The sequence below is a fragment of the Triturus cristatus genome, chromosome 3_2 (genome assembly GCF_964204655.1).
Source record: "Triturus cristatus chromosome 3_2, aTriCri1.1, whole genome shotgun sequence".
Lineage (NCBI taxonomy): Eukaryota > Metazoa > Chordata > Amphibia > Caudata > Salamandridae > Triturus > Triturus cristatus.
Genome location: NC_140584.1, coordinates 875,975,186 through 875,990,168, shown reverse-complemented (window position 1 = coordinate 875,990,168; position 14,983 = coordinate 875,975,186). Strand labels below are relative to the sequence as shown.

The window sequence follows — 14,983 nt, the reverse complement described above, 5'->3', positions numbered from 1 at the left end:
ATTGTATTGTATGGCATACTTGTATAGCGCAGACTGTCACCTAACGGGTATCCTGGCGCTTTAAGACCAAGGTGGATAGGATCAACGGAAACGGGCCTGACTATTAACAGGAAGCATTACTTCTCACTCCTGGCAAATAACCAGGTCTTTAGGCTTTTTCTGAAACCCAACAGGGAGTTCGCTTGTCTGATGTTTTGGGGTAGCTCACTGGGTTGATATGCCATCAATAACTTCACCACTAAAGCCATATAATAATTTTGTCTTCATGTTTATGTATTGTCTGTGTTTTATTTCTTTCCCTATTTAGGACGCAACAAGAGTGGTCACTATTTGAGCCTACGCCAACTTGTAGTTTTCACAAGGGGGACCACTCATCTTTCTACATAAGGGTTCTTCACTTATTCACATTTCCCACTTTTTTAAGATCAACGTTATTGGTCCTGAGGAAGCGCCAGGGATCGTTATGACCACTAAAGGGCGCGAAACATGTCGACCAAAGAGTTACTGAGGCACATTATCACCTAGACAGTAATAAACAACCTACGGGTTTTTTTTAACCTGTCAGGGGAACCCACGCAATAAAAAGCCTTTTTCGGTATCCCCTAGCCAGTTTTAGTCATTCACTCACTCGCTCCCTCTCTCTCACAAATGCTCTTTCTCACTGAAAATCTCACACCCTCACTCATCATACGGCGTTACTAAAAGATGTCTGCCAAACTGACCCTTCGGGGGACCCGAAGGGCATTGCACCGCCAGCCCGACGAGAAGCAACGCCCAATGATAAAGCACGACATCCCCTGGGATGTGTGAGGGCAACAAGAGACAAGATCTGCGATTGTCTTTATCTTGTGAGGTTTAGACCTACTCTCTTCTCTATCTCTGAACAATAAGAGTGTTCATATAGGAACAGTGACCCACCAGTTTGGTTCTATGTTTATTCGCACCACCTCTGACAGACCCAGGACTGATGATACTACTGTCTTGAGTGCAAACACGATTGGTAATGGTTCGTTCCATATCAAGAGATTGCTGGCTTTGCCTTTAGATTAGTAGCCCCCTGGTCAGAGGTTAAGGCGACTTGCTCTCTCCATGTCACCCTAAACAGTTTTCAGTGCAGAACTTTACATCCAAAATCACAATTCAGGTGTGTTTGTATAATAAGCTCAATGGAAGCAAAAAAAATTACAAATCCCAGAATGGATAAGGTTGTCATATTAAAGGGCGGGACTGAAAACAGTCTCCAGTATGAGATCTAATGAGTTGGTCACTCTAAAAAGTAACCCAGCAACGACCCAAGCCCAAATCTTCTGATGCAAGGTTTAGTGGCAGTGAGGAGTAAATACAAATGTTCTAGTGCACCAACTACCAGGGCAGTTCTTCCCAAATCCAAATCGAGATTGAGGCCACGTAAAGATGGAAATCCTGCTCCCAATGTCGAACACAACGTCTTGTCTGGAGTCTTCATTTTTTCTTACAGTGTGGGCATTAAACCATAGAATTTTACAGCACTGTGCAGAAAAGTGTGTGTTGGTGGACGGATCATCTGCACATCACAAAGATATCATGGGTTTCTTTTAAGCAGCGGTAGACTTAGTGGGCCTATGGATGAGACTTCATTATAGCAAGAAGGATATTTACAAAATGGAGCAAGACAATACAGGTGAGAATTATAATGGCTGACTACACTTGGACATAATATCAACTTACAAACTAAGAACGAAGTAAGTATTACTTGTACAAAATGTGGTGCACTACAGTAGGTGATAGAAAATACAGTATTCTGCCCAACAAAAGTGCTCCAGATGCTATCACATTAGAACTGTGCTGCCAATGTGTGCTATGTAAACAACGATCAGAACTCAAACCCCTCCCTACATTGTGAAGGGAGCACAGTACATTAATAAACTATCCAAACCTCAGATGGCAAAGTGGCTTGACATATTCACTGCATGAGATGGTTCAATCTCAACAGTGGGGAAGAATTAAATTGGGGCGCAAGTTAACCTCTCACTTTTACCAATGAGTGGCAAAAGGTCACTACTTTCAACATGCAAATATTTAACGTCCAATGCCAAAACCAGTACAGACGTATGTATGTTTGACAACAAGTGCGTACTAGGGAGCACTGTTATAAAGTGGAATAAATAACCAATTACTACAACTGTACTTAAATGTACAGTATGAGTTTGACCGATACGGCTTTTAAATAGAAATAACCTTGACATGTCAAAAAAGAAAAGTAACCACAGCTTTCAGCTATCTAAGACCCACCCCACATTCATTCTGCACGAAAACTGCAAAGGCCGCATCTCTCAGTGTTTACATAGGACTACCCCCCGCTTGATAAGTCTCAATGTTTACATAGGACAGCCAGAACAGTTACTTTGTTTCCTCCTCAACGAACAATTCACAATTTTGGTTTTGCATTAATCAAAACGACGACAATATTAATAACAATATTAACGCAAATACCATGTACAAAGTTAATAACCATTATTGTACTAAGGGCACCTGCTGCCTTTGAAGACTTTGGTGTACTTTGACAGAAAATCACAGAAATCAACTGTTTTAAATCGAACTAGCCCTCTTTTTTCTACTAAAACGCTATAGAACAAAGGAGAGCTAAACTTTACAAGGTGATCAGGCATAGGAAGATGGTTGTACAATGTACGTGTTGAACAAGAAATGAAAGGGAATCTGACACCAAGATAGGGTTGGGCCCTCTATTTACTGCACGGACCTGTATGGGAAAGTGAGAAGTGGCATACTCCATCCTCAAATACCATCATTTAAAAAAAAAAAATGCTTCTTCTAAAAGCAATATCAGGTAACTTTGGATTACGTTTTCGAAATAAGAGTTGTAGCAGAATAGTCCCTTATTTCAGTCTAATCATTGTTTGATTCTTTTTATGTCTGGGTTTTCACAGTTCAGCTATCAAACAGACCTGTTGCTATCAATAATAAGGTACAATCAGGATAGGGAAAGAGAAGATGTGATCCGACCGTCTTCCGGCTAATCATAAATAATCAAAGGGGGAGGGATCACTAGTTACTGGCACCAGGGTTCAAGTGGTTGTCTCTGGTATAGGTAAAAAACCCTCAATCACGTTAAACGTATGTCGGGGCGGTATATCTTGATTCTCCGCCGTTTAAATACGTGATAGCATCATCATTGGGTTGATTCCATGCATCCTCCACCCGGAGGGAACCACTGGGTTTTTCAGCAGTGATCAGGGAAAAAATGATAAAATAAAAAAGTGAAGAGTGCTCAAGTGAGTGATAAAAAAGGAGTTGTTCCTCATGCTACCTATAAAAAACTTTATTCTGATAGGTGCTGGGGAGACGTTAAAAAGAGATAAAGTTGCAGGTAGGATGAGTAATGGACCCTCTGCAACTTTAATCGTGGTGATTGGTCGACATGTTTCAGCTCATACACAGCCCAAAGGTCAGGGAGCTTTCTTCAGGACCACAGGTGAGTAATGTGAATTGAGGAAGTACATCAATTGGAAGTTCTAAGGTTGATTCAAATGAACTTCAAACAGGACTAATACCTATATACAGAGAAAAAAACCTTAATGAGGGTAGAAAAGGTGCCAAATGAAGTTTTTTAAAAGAAAGGGGGGGGAAAATGTAAAAGCAAATATAAATGGCAAATCTTTATATACTTATTGGCATACATTTTGATCTGCAAGTGAGGTTGCGAACCATCGCTCTTACTTAAGAGAGTAAACAGCAAAGTCCCTAGGAGACAACGACTGGTGAGAGATAATTCAAACATATAACAATTCATCAGACATACATGTAGAATAAATATATGCAGCGGAGGTGGTGAAGACCGCTCGTAATGTACGTGTGTTCAATTCGCAGGTAAATTGTTTAGCCATACCTATTGGGAGTTAGAGGTTCCTTAGGTCTAACGTTTGTAATTATAGACATGCGAAAGAATTTATAATCAAGTAAGGTGTGCTATTTGAAGACAAGTATCAATAATACCTCTAATATGGAATTAGCGTGCAATATTCACTGTTAAATACCTGAATGTTTCAAAGTACGAACTCCGTACGAAGATACAAGGCTGCGTAAATACTAGACAATGAAAGAGAGGAAAAGAAAAACAAACATTACAAGGGGAAACCCCAGGTTAACGTTACGTGTCTTCCAAAGGCTGCAGAGGTGGAGGTCTCCATACCGCATGGTCCGCTACGACTTGTGCTGACTCTAGTTTCCTGTGTGAGTACGTAGGTATAGGGGTGTGTCTTAAATAGTTGGTAGCGTAGAGACAGTGAAAGGACTAGAGAGGGCCGGTTTGTAGCCTTGAAAACTTTATTCAATTGTTGTCTACGGTTGCCGTGAACAGAGTACCAATCAGCGTATCAGTTTTATTCCGTCTGCTGCGTGGTTTCGGAAGAAGTTTCTTGAGAGAAAAAGCGGCAACGTTGTTTCAATGCCAAATGTAGTTACCAAGAGCGGATGTGACCTAAATAGTTACTAATATAAAAGGGCCATCGTTTGGGGAACTTTAGGGATCCTTGTTTACCATGAATAGAGTGTAAGCTCTGAGTAGCGCATGTGTTTCATTTCGTCTGTTGCTTGCTTTTTTGCGCTGTGTCTTGACAGATAAGGAAGGCACAGTTGATGGTAATACGGTGATACAAAAGAGTTGAAGTGCCAATGGGGAGCTCGAAAGGGTCACATGAGGGAGACAGTTGTGGCTGGTGGAAATCTCCGTTTATACGCTCAACCATGGGATATCATCATTCAGTCCTATGATGTTAGTCTTGAGTCGATGAACCCAACGCTGTTCTTTCTGGAAGAGTAATTTTTCTGCATTTGATGTTTTTAGTACCAGTGTTTCAAGAACTATCCAGCTCAGCTCATTGACTGTGTGTGGATGTTCAATGTAGTGCGAGCTCAATTTGGTTGTTCCTCTACCGCATTTAATGTTGCTGCGATGTTCGCATATTCTTTGCTTAATCTTCCGGCAGGTCATTCCAATGTATCGGAGATGACATGGGCATGTAATCATGTAGATTACATGTGTCGTGTTACAATTAGAATGTTGTCTCATCGTCCAGGTCAGTTTAGGTGATAGGATCACACTCTTAGTGATTGTAGTCAGGGAACATACAGAGCAATTGCCACATGGAAAGTGGCCCGTTACTGGGGGAAGGGACCACAGGGTGCTCTGACTTGAATTTGGTTTCACGTCAGGTGGACGAGTGTGTACCAGGATATCTTTGTAGTTTCGAGTTCGTCTATTGGCAAACATGGGTTTTGGCCAAGTCAGATTTCCAGATGTAATGATGCGCCAATTTTTGTTGATAATTTTCTTTACAGAGTTTGTAACAGGACTGTAGGTGGTGACACACGTCAGTTTTTCTGTAGATTTTATTTGTGGTGTCGGTTCCAAGAGGCTTTCTCTAGGCTGGTTCCGGGCTCGTTTCTGACATTTTTTGATAATCTTTTCTGGATAGTTCCTTTTCTTGAGTTTGTTTGAAAGGTCTTGAGCTTGTTGTTTGTACTCACTTAGTTCACTACAATTCCTTTTGAGGCGAAGGAATTGGCTATAAGGCAAATTCTCTCGTAGTGGGCGCGGATGGAAGCTGTTGAAAGAGAGCAGGCTATTCTTAGCTGTTGTCTTAAAGAAAGTCTTAGTTTTAATGGTGTCATTTTCAATGTAGATGGTAAGGTCTAGGAAGTCCAAGTGATCATTATGTGCCTCCAAGGTAAACCTTAGACAAGGGTCTTGGATGTTCATCCAGTCGTGAAATGTTTGTAGATCGGTTTTGGTACCTTCCCAGAGCATGATGACATCATCTATATACCTTTTCCAGAAAAGGATTCTTGGAAGGAAGGGATTGGTGTCATTAAGGATGTATGTACTCTCAAAATTGCTCACGTAGAGCCCTGCCACACTGGGAGCAAAGGTACTTCCCATGGAAGTACCGTGGCATTGTTGGTATAGAGTATCCTCGTATTCAAAAAAGTTCTCAGTTAGGGCCAGTCTGCAGCATTCTAGGACGAAGTGTCTTGGCGTATGGTGTGGCCATTCGTCTTGAAACAGTAGATCTTCTAGAGTGTCTAAGGTGGCTTGCTGAGGTAGGCTCGTATAAAGACTCTCAATATCGAGTCCTACCAATAGCATAGTTGCACTGGAGAAACTTCTGTCCGTGAGATGATTCAGAAGATCGCGTGTATCTTTAAGGTAGGTGGGTGTCTTTTGAACCATAGGCTTGAGAAATTGGTCAGCAAACTGGGATAAGGGTTCCAGAACTGAGCCGATCCCAGACACTATGGGGCGGCCAGGTGGAGGTTTTCTTGCCTTGTGCACTTTTGGCAGCGAATAAAAGTATGGTATACGTGGAAAAGTGGTACGAAGAAAGGAAGCCTCGTTCTTAGAGATCCACCTATTTGTCTCCGCTTCCTCAACCATTAGATTGATGGTTCGCTGTAGTCTGGGTGTGGGATCTTCTGTTATTATTTTATAGAATTTATCGTCGGATAGAAGCTCTTGACATTGTGTATGATAACCTTCTTTGTTGAGGATAACAATGCCTCCGCCTTTATCGGCGGGTTTGATAATGATGTCTGGGTGCGCTTTAAGTTCTTCCAAAGCCTTCTTCTCTTTGTTTGTTGTGTTCATGAATGGTTTTGTAGCTGTCTCGCCAAGTTGATTGATTTCCTTCCTCACTGCTTGCTCGAAGGTTTGAATCTCCACTGGGACTTGATGTTGTGCCGGACAGAATGTTGACTTGGGTCTCAAAGAGGTGTCTCCTTGGGTAGTGTTATCTTCCTTACCCTGAAAGAAAGCTTTAAGTTTTAATGTTCTGCAAAAATGGGCCACTTCACTCTGTAGTTTAAAAATGTCCAGTGGTGGAGTGGGAACGAAGCCAAGGCCTTTGTTTAGTACCGATTCTTGCTCTTCTGTTAATGGGATGTCAGAGATGTTGAAGATTAGTGAGTCGTGCTCGTGCTGGGTTTGTCTTTGTTCAAGTTGGCCATACTCCTTGTTAGTATTTGCCTTTCTTGGTCTAACCAAGTCACGCCTCTCCTCCTCCCTCTCTGGTTGGACCGGCCTCTCCCTAAAAAAGGCGGTGGTTGTTGAGGGAAAGGGCCCATATAGGGACCTAATGGAGGTGGTATTGTTTGATACGGATTCATCCATCCTTGGTAGTTTTGAGCAAATGGATGGAAAAGAGGTGGTGGATGTTCCCCAAATGTTGGGTTGCGCCAGGTGTTCGGTCTTCGTCTTTGTTGACGTCGGTTGGAGCCTCTAAAATTGCGTTGTTGGGTGGTCTCTTCTCCACTGTAATCTGAGTTGTTGGAAGAGTTGGCACTGGAGTCATTGTCGGATTGGTAGTTAGGTGCTACAAAATCGTCTCTACTGTATGGATGCATTTTCTCTGTGGAAAAGCGTTTCAGATCTTTACTCAGTTTTTGAATTTTGTTTTGTGTCAGGTATTCCTTCGTCTCATTCATGTCCCGGTTGATCTCTTCTAGTTTTTTCTTGTACACTGTGATGTGTACCATATTTTTGAGTTTTGCCTCAGTCAGTTGAATCTTGATCGTGAGTGCCTCAGTTAGTCTTGTCGCGGTTTTGATTATGAGGACGAGGTAATCCCTGGTGCACTTCCATGAGATTGCCGACCAGTCTTTTCTAAAGGCCAAATCTTGTAAGAAAATTCTTGGGGCATTGTGAACCCAGAGGCCTCTGGGTGCAGCGTTTGCGCGTAGGTACTCTGTCATGATGACACCATGGATAGCAGTTTTTACCTGTTCTTTCTTGTCTTCTGATAAAGATTCCCAGTCGTTGTTCTGAGCTAGGGTTTGTGTTAAGTCTCCATCTTGTAAGAAAGATGAAGGGGCAGCTAGGATGGCGTTAATTTCGTCTACAGAGTAGCTTAAGCCTAAGTTCTCTGCCATCTTCGGTGCAAGGGAGGGATTCAGTAAGATCGCGGTAATAGATAACCGAGATCTGGTTATTCCTGATTAATACAGGAATATAGGAAGAAAATTCCCACAGCTGTGCGCTGCTACATATGGTACAATCAGGATAGGGAAAGAGAAGATGTGATCCGACCGTCTTCCGGCTAATCATAAATAATCAAAGGGGGAGGGATCACTAGTTACTGGCACCAGGGTTCAAGTGGTTGTCTCTGGTATAGGTAAAAAACCCTCAATCACGTTAAACGTATGTCGGGGCGGTATATCTTGATTCTCCGCCGTTTAAATACGTGATAGCATCATCATTGGGTTGATTCCATGCATCCTCCACCCGGAGGGAACCACTGGGTTTTTCAGCAGTGATCAGGGAAAAAATGATAAAATAAAAAAGTGAAGAGTGCTCAAGTGAGTGATAAAAAAGGAGTTGTTCCTCATGCTACCTATAAAAAACTTTATTCTGATAGGTGCTGGGGAGACGTTAAAAAGAGATAAAGTTGCAGGTAGGATGAGTAATGGACCCTCTGCAACTTTAATCGTGGTGATTGGTCGACATGTTTCAGCTCATACACAGCCCAAAGGTCAGGGAGCTTTCTTCAGGACCACAGGTGAGTAATGTGAATTGAGGAAGTACATCAATTGGAAGTTCTAAGGTTGATTCAAATGAACTTCAAACAGGACTAATACCTATATACAGAGAAAAAAAACCTTAATGAGGGTAGAAAAGGTGCCAAATGAAGTTTTTTAAAAGAAAGGGGGGGGAAAATGTAAAAGCAAATATAAATGGCAAATCTTTATATACTTATTGGCATACATTTTGATCTGCAAGTGAGGTTGCGAACCATCGCTCTTACTTAAGAGAGTAAACAGCAAAGTCCCTAGGAGACAACGACTGGTGAGAGATAATTCAAACATATAACAATTCATCAGACATACATGTAGAATAAATATATGCAGCGGAGGTGGTGAAGACCGCTCGTAATGTACGTGTGTTCAATTCGCAGGTAAATTGTTTAGCCATACCTATTGGGAGTTAGAGGTTCCTTAGGTCTAACGTTTGTAATTATAGACATGCGAAAGAATTTATAATCAAGTAAGGTGTGCTATTTGAAGACAAGTATCAATAATACCTCTAATATGGAATTAGCGTGCAATATTCACTGTTAAATACCTGAATGTTTCAAAGTACGAACTCCGTACGAAGATACAAGGCTGCGTAAATACTAGACAATGAAAGAGAGGAAAAGAAAAACAAACATTACAAGGGGAAACCCCAGGTTAACGTTACGTGTCTTCCAAAGGCTGCAGAGGTGGAGGTCTCCATACCGCATGGTCCGCTACGACTTGTGCTGACTCTAGTTTCCTGTGTGAGTACGTAGGTATAGGGGTGTGTCTTAAATAGTTGGTAGCGTAGAGACAGTGAAAGGACTAGAGAGGGCCGGTTTGTAGCCTTGAAAACTTTATTCAATTGTTGTCTACGGTTGCCGTGAACAGAGTACCAATCAGCGTATCAGTTTTATTCCGTCTGCTGCGTGGTTTCGGAAGAAGTTTCTTGAGAGAAAAAGCGGCAACGTTGTTTCAATGCCAAATGTAGTTACCAAGAGCGGATGTGACCTAAATAGTTACTAATATAAAAGGGCCATCGTTTGGGGAACTTTAGGGATCCTTGTTTACCATGAATAGAGTGTAAGCTCTGAGTAGCGCATGTGTTTCATTTCGTCTGTTGCTTGCTTTTTTGCGCTGTGTCTTGACAGATAAGGAAGGCACAGTTGATGGTAATACGGTGATACAAAAGAGTTGAAGTGCCAATGGGGAGCTCGAAAGGGTCACATGAGGGAGACAGTTGTGGCTGGTGGAAATCTCCGTTTATACGCTCAACCATGGGATATCATCATTCAGTCCTATGATGTTAGTCTTGAGTCGATGAACCCAACGCTGTTCTTTCTGGAAGAGTAATTTTTCTGCATTTGATGTTTTTAGTACCAGTGTTTCAAGAACTATCCAGCTCAGCTCATTGACTGTGTGTGGATGTTCAATGTAGTGCGAGCTCAATTTGGTTGTTCCTCTACCGCATTTAATGTTGCTGCGATGTTCGCATATTCTTTGCTTAATCTTCCGGCAGGTCATTCCAATGTATCGGAGATGACATGGGCATGTAATCATGTAGATTACATGTGTCGTGTTACAATTAGAATGTTGTCTCATCGTCCAGGTCAGTTTAGGTGATAGGATCACACTCTTAGTGATTGTAGTCAGGGAACATACAGAGCAATTGCCACATGGAAAGTGGCCCGTTACTGGGGGAAGGGACCACAGGGTGCTCTGACTTGAATTTGGTTTCACGTCAGGTGGACGAGTGTGTACCAGGATATCTTTGTAGTTTCGAGTTCGTCTATTGGCAAACATGGGTTTTGGCCAAGTCAGATTTCCAGATGTAATGATGCGCCAATTTTTGTTGATAATTTTCTTTACAGAGTTTGTAACAGGACTGTAGGTGGTGACACACGTCAGTTTTTCTGTAGATTTTATTTGTGGTGTCGGTTCCAAGAGGCTTTCTCTAGGCTGGTTCCGGGCTCGTTTCTGACATTTTTTGATAATCTTTTCTGGATAGTTCCTTTTCTTGAGTTTGTTTGAAAGGTCTTGAGCTTGTTGTTTGTACTCACTTAGTTCACTACAATTCCTTTTGAGGCGAAGGAATTGGCTATAAGGCAAATTCTCTCGTAGTGGGCGCGGATGGAAGCTGTTGAAAGAGAGCAGGCTATTCTTAGCTGTTGTCTTAAAGAAAGTCTTAGTTTTAATGGTGTCATTTTCAATGTAGATGGTAAGGTCTAGGAAGTCCAAGTGATCATTATGTGCCTCCAAGGTAAACCTTAGACAAGGGTCTTGGATGTTCATCCAGTCGTGAAATGTTTGTAGATCGGTTTTGGTACCTTCCCAGAGCATGATGACATCATCTATATACCTTTTCCAGAAAAGGATTCTTGGAAGGAAGGGATTGGTGTCATTAAGGATGTATGTACTCTCAAAATTGCTCACGTAGAGCCCTGCCACACTGGGAGCAAAGGTACTTCCCATGGAAGTACCGTGGCATTGTTGGTATAGAGTATCCTCGTATTCAAAAAAGTTCTCAGTTAGGGCCAGTCTGCAGCATTCTAGGACGAAGTGTCTTGGCGTATGGTGTGGCCATTCGTCTTGAAACAGTAGATCTTCTAGAGTGTCTAAGGTGGCTTGCTGAGGTAGGCTCGTATAAAGACTCTCAATATCGAGTCCTACCAATAGCATAGTTGCACTGGAGAAACTTCTGTCCGTGAGATGATTCAGAAGATCGCGTGTATCTTTAAGGTAGGTGGGTGTCTTTTGAACCATAGGCTTGAGAAATTGGTCAGCAAACTGGGATAAGGGTTCCAGAACTGAGCCGATCCCAGACACTATGGGGCGGCCAGGTGGAGGTTTTCTTGCCTTGTGCACTTTTGGCAGCGAATAAAAGTATGGTATACGTGGAAAAGTGGTACGAAGAAAGGAAGCCTCGTTCTTAGAGATCCACCTATTTGTCTCCGCTTCCTCAACCATTAGATTGATGGTTCGCTGTAGTCTGGGTGTGGGATCTTCTGTTATTATTTTATAGAATTTATCGTCGGATAGAAGCTCTTGACATTGTGTATGATAACCTTCTTTGTTGAGGATAACAATGCCTCCGCCTTTATCGGCGGGTTTGATAATGATGTCTGGGTGCGCTTTAAGTTCTTCCAAAGCCTTCTTCTCTTTGTTTGTTGTGTTCATGAATGGTTTTGTAGCTGTCTCGCCAAGTTGATTGATTTCCTTCCTCACTGCTTGCTCGAAGGTTTGAATCTCCACTGGGACTTGATGTTGTGCCGGACAGAATGTTGACTTGGGTCTCAAAGAGGTGTCTCCTTGGGTAGTGTTATCTTCCTTACCCTGAAAGAAAGCTTTAAGTTTTAATGTTCTGCAAAAATGGGCCACTTCACTCTGTAGTTTAAAAATGTCCAGTGGTGGAGTGGGAACGAAGCCAAGGCCTTTGTTTAGTACCGATTCTTGCTCTTCTGTTAATGGGATGTCAGAGATGTTGAAGATTAGTGAGTCGTGCTCGTGCTGGCTAAACAATTTACCTGCGAATTGAACACACGTACATTACGAGCGGTCTTCACCACCTCCGCTGCATATATTTATTCTACATGTATGTCTGATGAATTGTTATATGTTTGAATTATCTCTCACCAGTCGTTGTCTCCTAGGGACTTTGCTGTTTACTCTCTTAAGTAAGAGCGATGGTTCGCAACCTCACTTGCAGATCAAAATGTATGCCAATAAGTATATAAAGATTTGCCATTTATATTTGCTTTTACATTTTCCCCCCCCTTTCTTTTAAAAAACTTCATTTGGCACCTTTTCTACCCTCATTAAGGTTTTTTTCTCTGTATATAGGTATTAGTCCTGTTTGAAGTTCATTTGAATCAACCTTAGAACTTCCAATTGATGTACTTCCTCAATTCACATTACTCACCTGTGGTCCTGAAGAAAGCTCCCTGACCTTTGGGCTGTGTATGAGCTGAAACATGTCGACCAATCACCACGATTAAAGTTGCAGAGGGTCCATTACTCATCCTACCTGCAACTTTATCTCTTTTTAACGTCTCCCCAGCACCTATCAGAATAAAGTTTTTTATAGGTAGCATGAGGAACAACTCCTTTTTTATCACTCACTTGAGCACTCTTCACTTTTTTATTTTATCATTTTTTCCCTGATCACTGCTGAAAAACCCAGTGGTTCCCTCCGGGTGGAGGATGCATGGAATCAACCCAATGATGATGCTATCACGTATTTAAACGGCGGAGAATCAAGATATACCGCCCCGACATACGTTTAACGTGATTGAGGGTTTTTTACCTATACCAGAGACAACCACTTGAACCCTGGTGCCAGTAACTAGCTATCAATAATAAAGCAGCAGGCTTTAAGTCGGCCTCTCAACGACTGACTTTCTTTTACCAACTTCTTTCAGCCCCTGTCTTGACACTTAGTCAATCACGTCTCAGCTAAGCCCTGTGGACAATTCATCTCTTACCAAATGCTGTTCGCTATCTGAGTGTATTCTTCAGCCTCAACTGAAGTGCTTGAACTGAACAAGGAGCTACTTCAAAAATATAGGCATCTTTGTCCACCCCTGCTGGCTCCCTTCAGTGTGTCTCGCTCTAATGTGCTAATGCTGCAAGCCATTACACATCAAACCCATACCTATTGCCTTTTCCAATGCTTGTTAAACTCTGCTTCCTAAGGTCTTTATGAAGAAATATAATAGTGAAACAATTTTAAAACACTAATTTACGTTCTGGACTACGTGAAATGTTCAAAACTCAGTTCCCAATGTAGCTCCAAATCCTGATGCTTGTATTGAAAAACACACATTTGTGAACTAAGTTTGAGGTAGTACAACATCTAGTGCCTCTTTCACTTTAAACACCTCCACTGCATCCTGGTTAAATGTAATAGTGAATTATCAATGTTAAGAAATTGCGAAAGGAACAATGCAGTATAACAGATCTTCAGTATTTCTCAGACCGTGTGACACACATGAGGGGGACAAAACACAAGTGTTTAAAGAAGAAAACTGAACAGAAAAAAACACACGTGAAGCAAAAGTAACACCACTACTAAATCACGAGGGTTTAACAGTAATAACAAAAGAAACAAACATCACGTGAAAAAATAATAAGCAAACATTTCTGCTTAACAATGCACGTGTACTGGGTATTGAAAAACAAATATTTACGTGCGAGTCTTGCAAGTGGGTGCTAGATCGAAAAAATCTCCAAATATCATCCGAGTCTAATGAAAATGCAAGCTCCAAGCTCAATGTTAGAGATCAGGGCAGTAATACTGGATGCAAGATTCATAGATATGCTAGAAGTGGGGTTAAAATGACCACAGGAAGAGGAAAGACATTTTAGAAAAGCCCTCAGCATCACCGATAAGAGCAGAGGGTAACCACATGCAATCAACACAGCAGACGGAGGCTCTCTGCTCCACCTGTGGAAGTTGCATGGCATTAATTACATGTGTTCATTCATGAAAGTCAAATTATGATGAGTAACTGATCAGTAAACCCACTCATGCATGGTTTTCGCTGGATGTCAATGATCAAGTAGAGATCCTTCAAAAGCACTCTCCTCCAAACATGGGACCAATGGACAGTGTGAGCTGGCCCCAAGTTCTACGGGAGGAACGATAGAAGCTCTTAGGCCCAAATGAAGACCTAGCAGGAGCAATATATGAAAGCTTTAAGTACCAGCTGAAAACATGGGAACAGAAAATGCTCTTGATAACTAGCCCGAAAGATCACTGGACGGGCTAAAAAAGCTTCAGTCGTTCTTAGACCTACGGTTGAGGGTAGTTACTGTGCAAGATAAAACTTTCAAGGTATGGAATGGTACAGCAGTCCTATAGAAACTGGAAAGACTACACAAACATAACATGAACAGCATGCACCACGTTCGGGAACTACTCAAACTTCATACAAAAAAAGTAGCTATCAAATGTGCAAACCCTGCACCTCACCAGAACACAGGATGCCTAAGGCATATGCTTCGTGGTGGATATCAAATATAGAAGCCCTAACGGCTACTGAAATACCAATGGAAATTACCAGACCAAACCGCCAGCCGAGAAATAGTATTAGTGAATTTAAATAAAATTGTGAATTATACACAAGACTAACACACTCTAAACCTTTTTCACCAAAAACACTCCATAAAAAGTCTGAATTCCACAGTTAAAAATACAAATGAAATGTACAAGTGATTAATCCTTTTTCTTAATGTTCACACACTGCCAGTGTTTATTTAATAAAGCGAGAGTTTACATACTTTATAAGTCATTAATGTGATAAACTGACTTGAACCTACTTTCGAAGGTGCTCATGTTCTTTCAGAAATAGTTCCGTCCTCCTGTTGTTCACTCCAGAACCGCTTTTATAGGATCTAAAGAGTATTAAACGAACATTCATTATCTCACTGCAGTGTGGGC

At 41.7% G+C, this 14,983-nt stretch overlaps 1 protein-coding gene across 1 annotated transcript in view; it reads right to left on the bottom strand.

Annotated features, from left to right (window-relative positions):
- GOSR1 (golgi SNAP receptor complex member 1) overlaps positions 1-14,983 on the bottom strand; it is a 396,735-nt gene that overhangs the window by 242,954 nt on the left and 138,798 nt on the right. Inside the window, exon 6 of the mRNA XM_085649246.1 lies at positions 14,863-14,937. Within this exon, the coding sequence (XP_085505372.1) occupies positions 14,863-14,937 (75 nt within the window). The remainder of the gene's footprint in view (positions 1-14,862; positions 14,938-14,983) is intronic.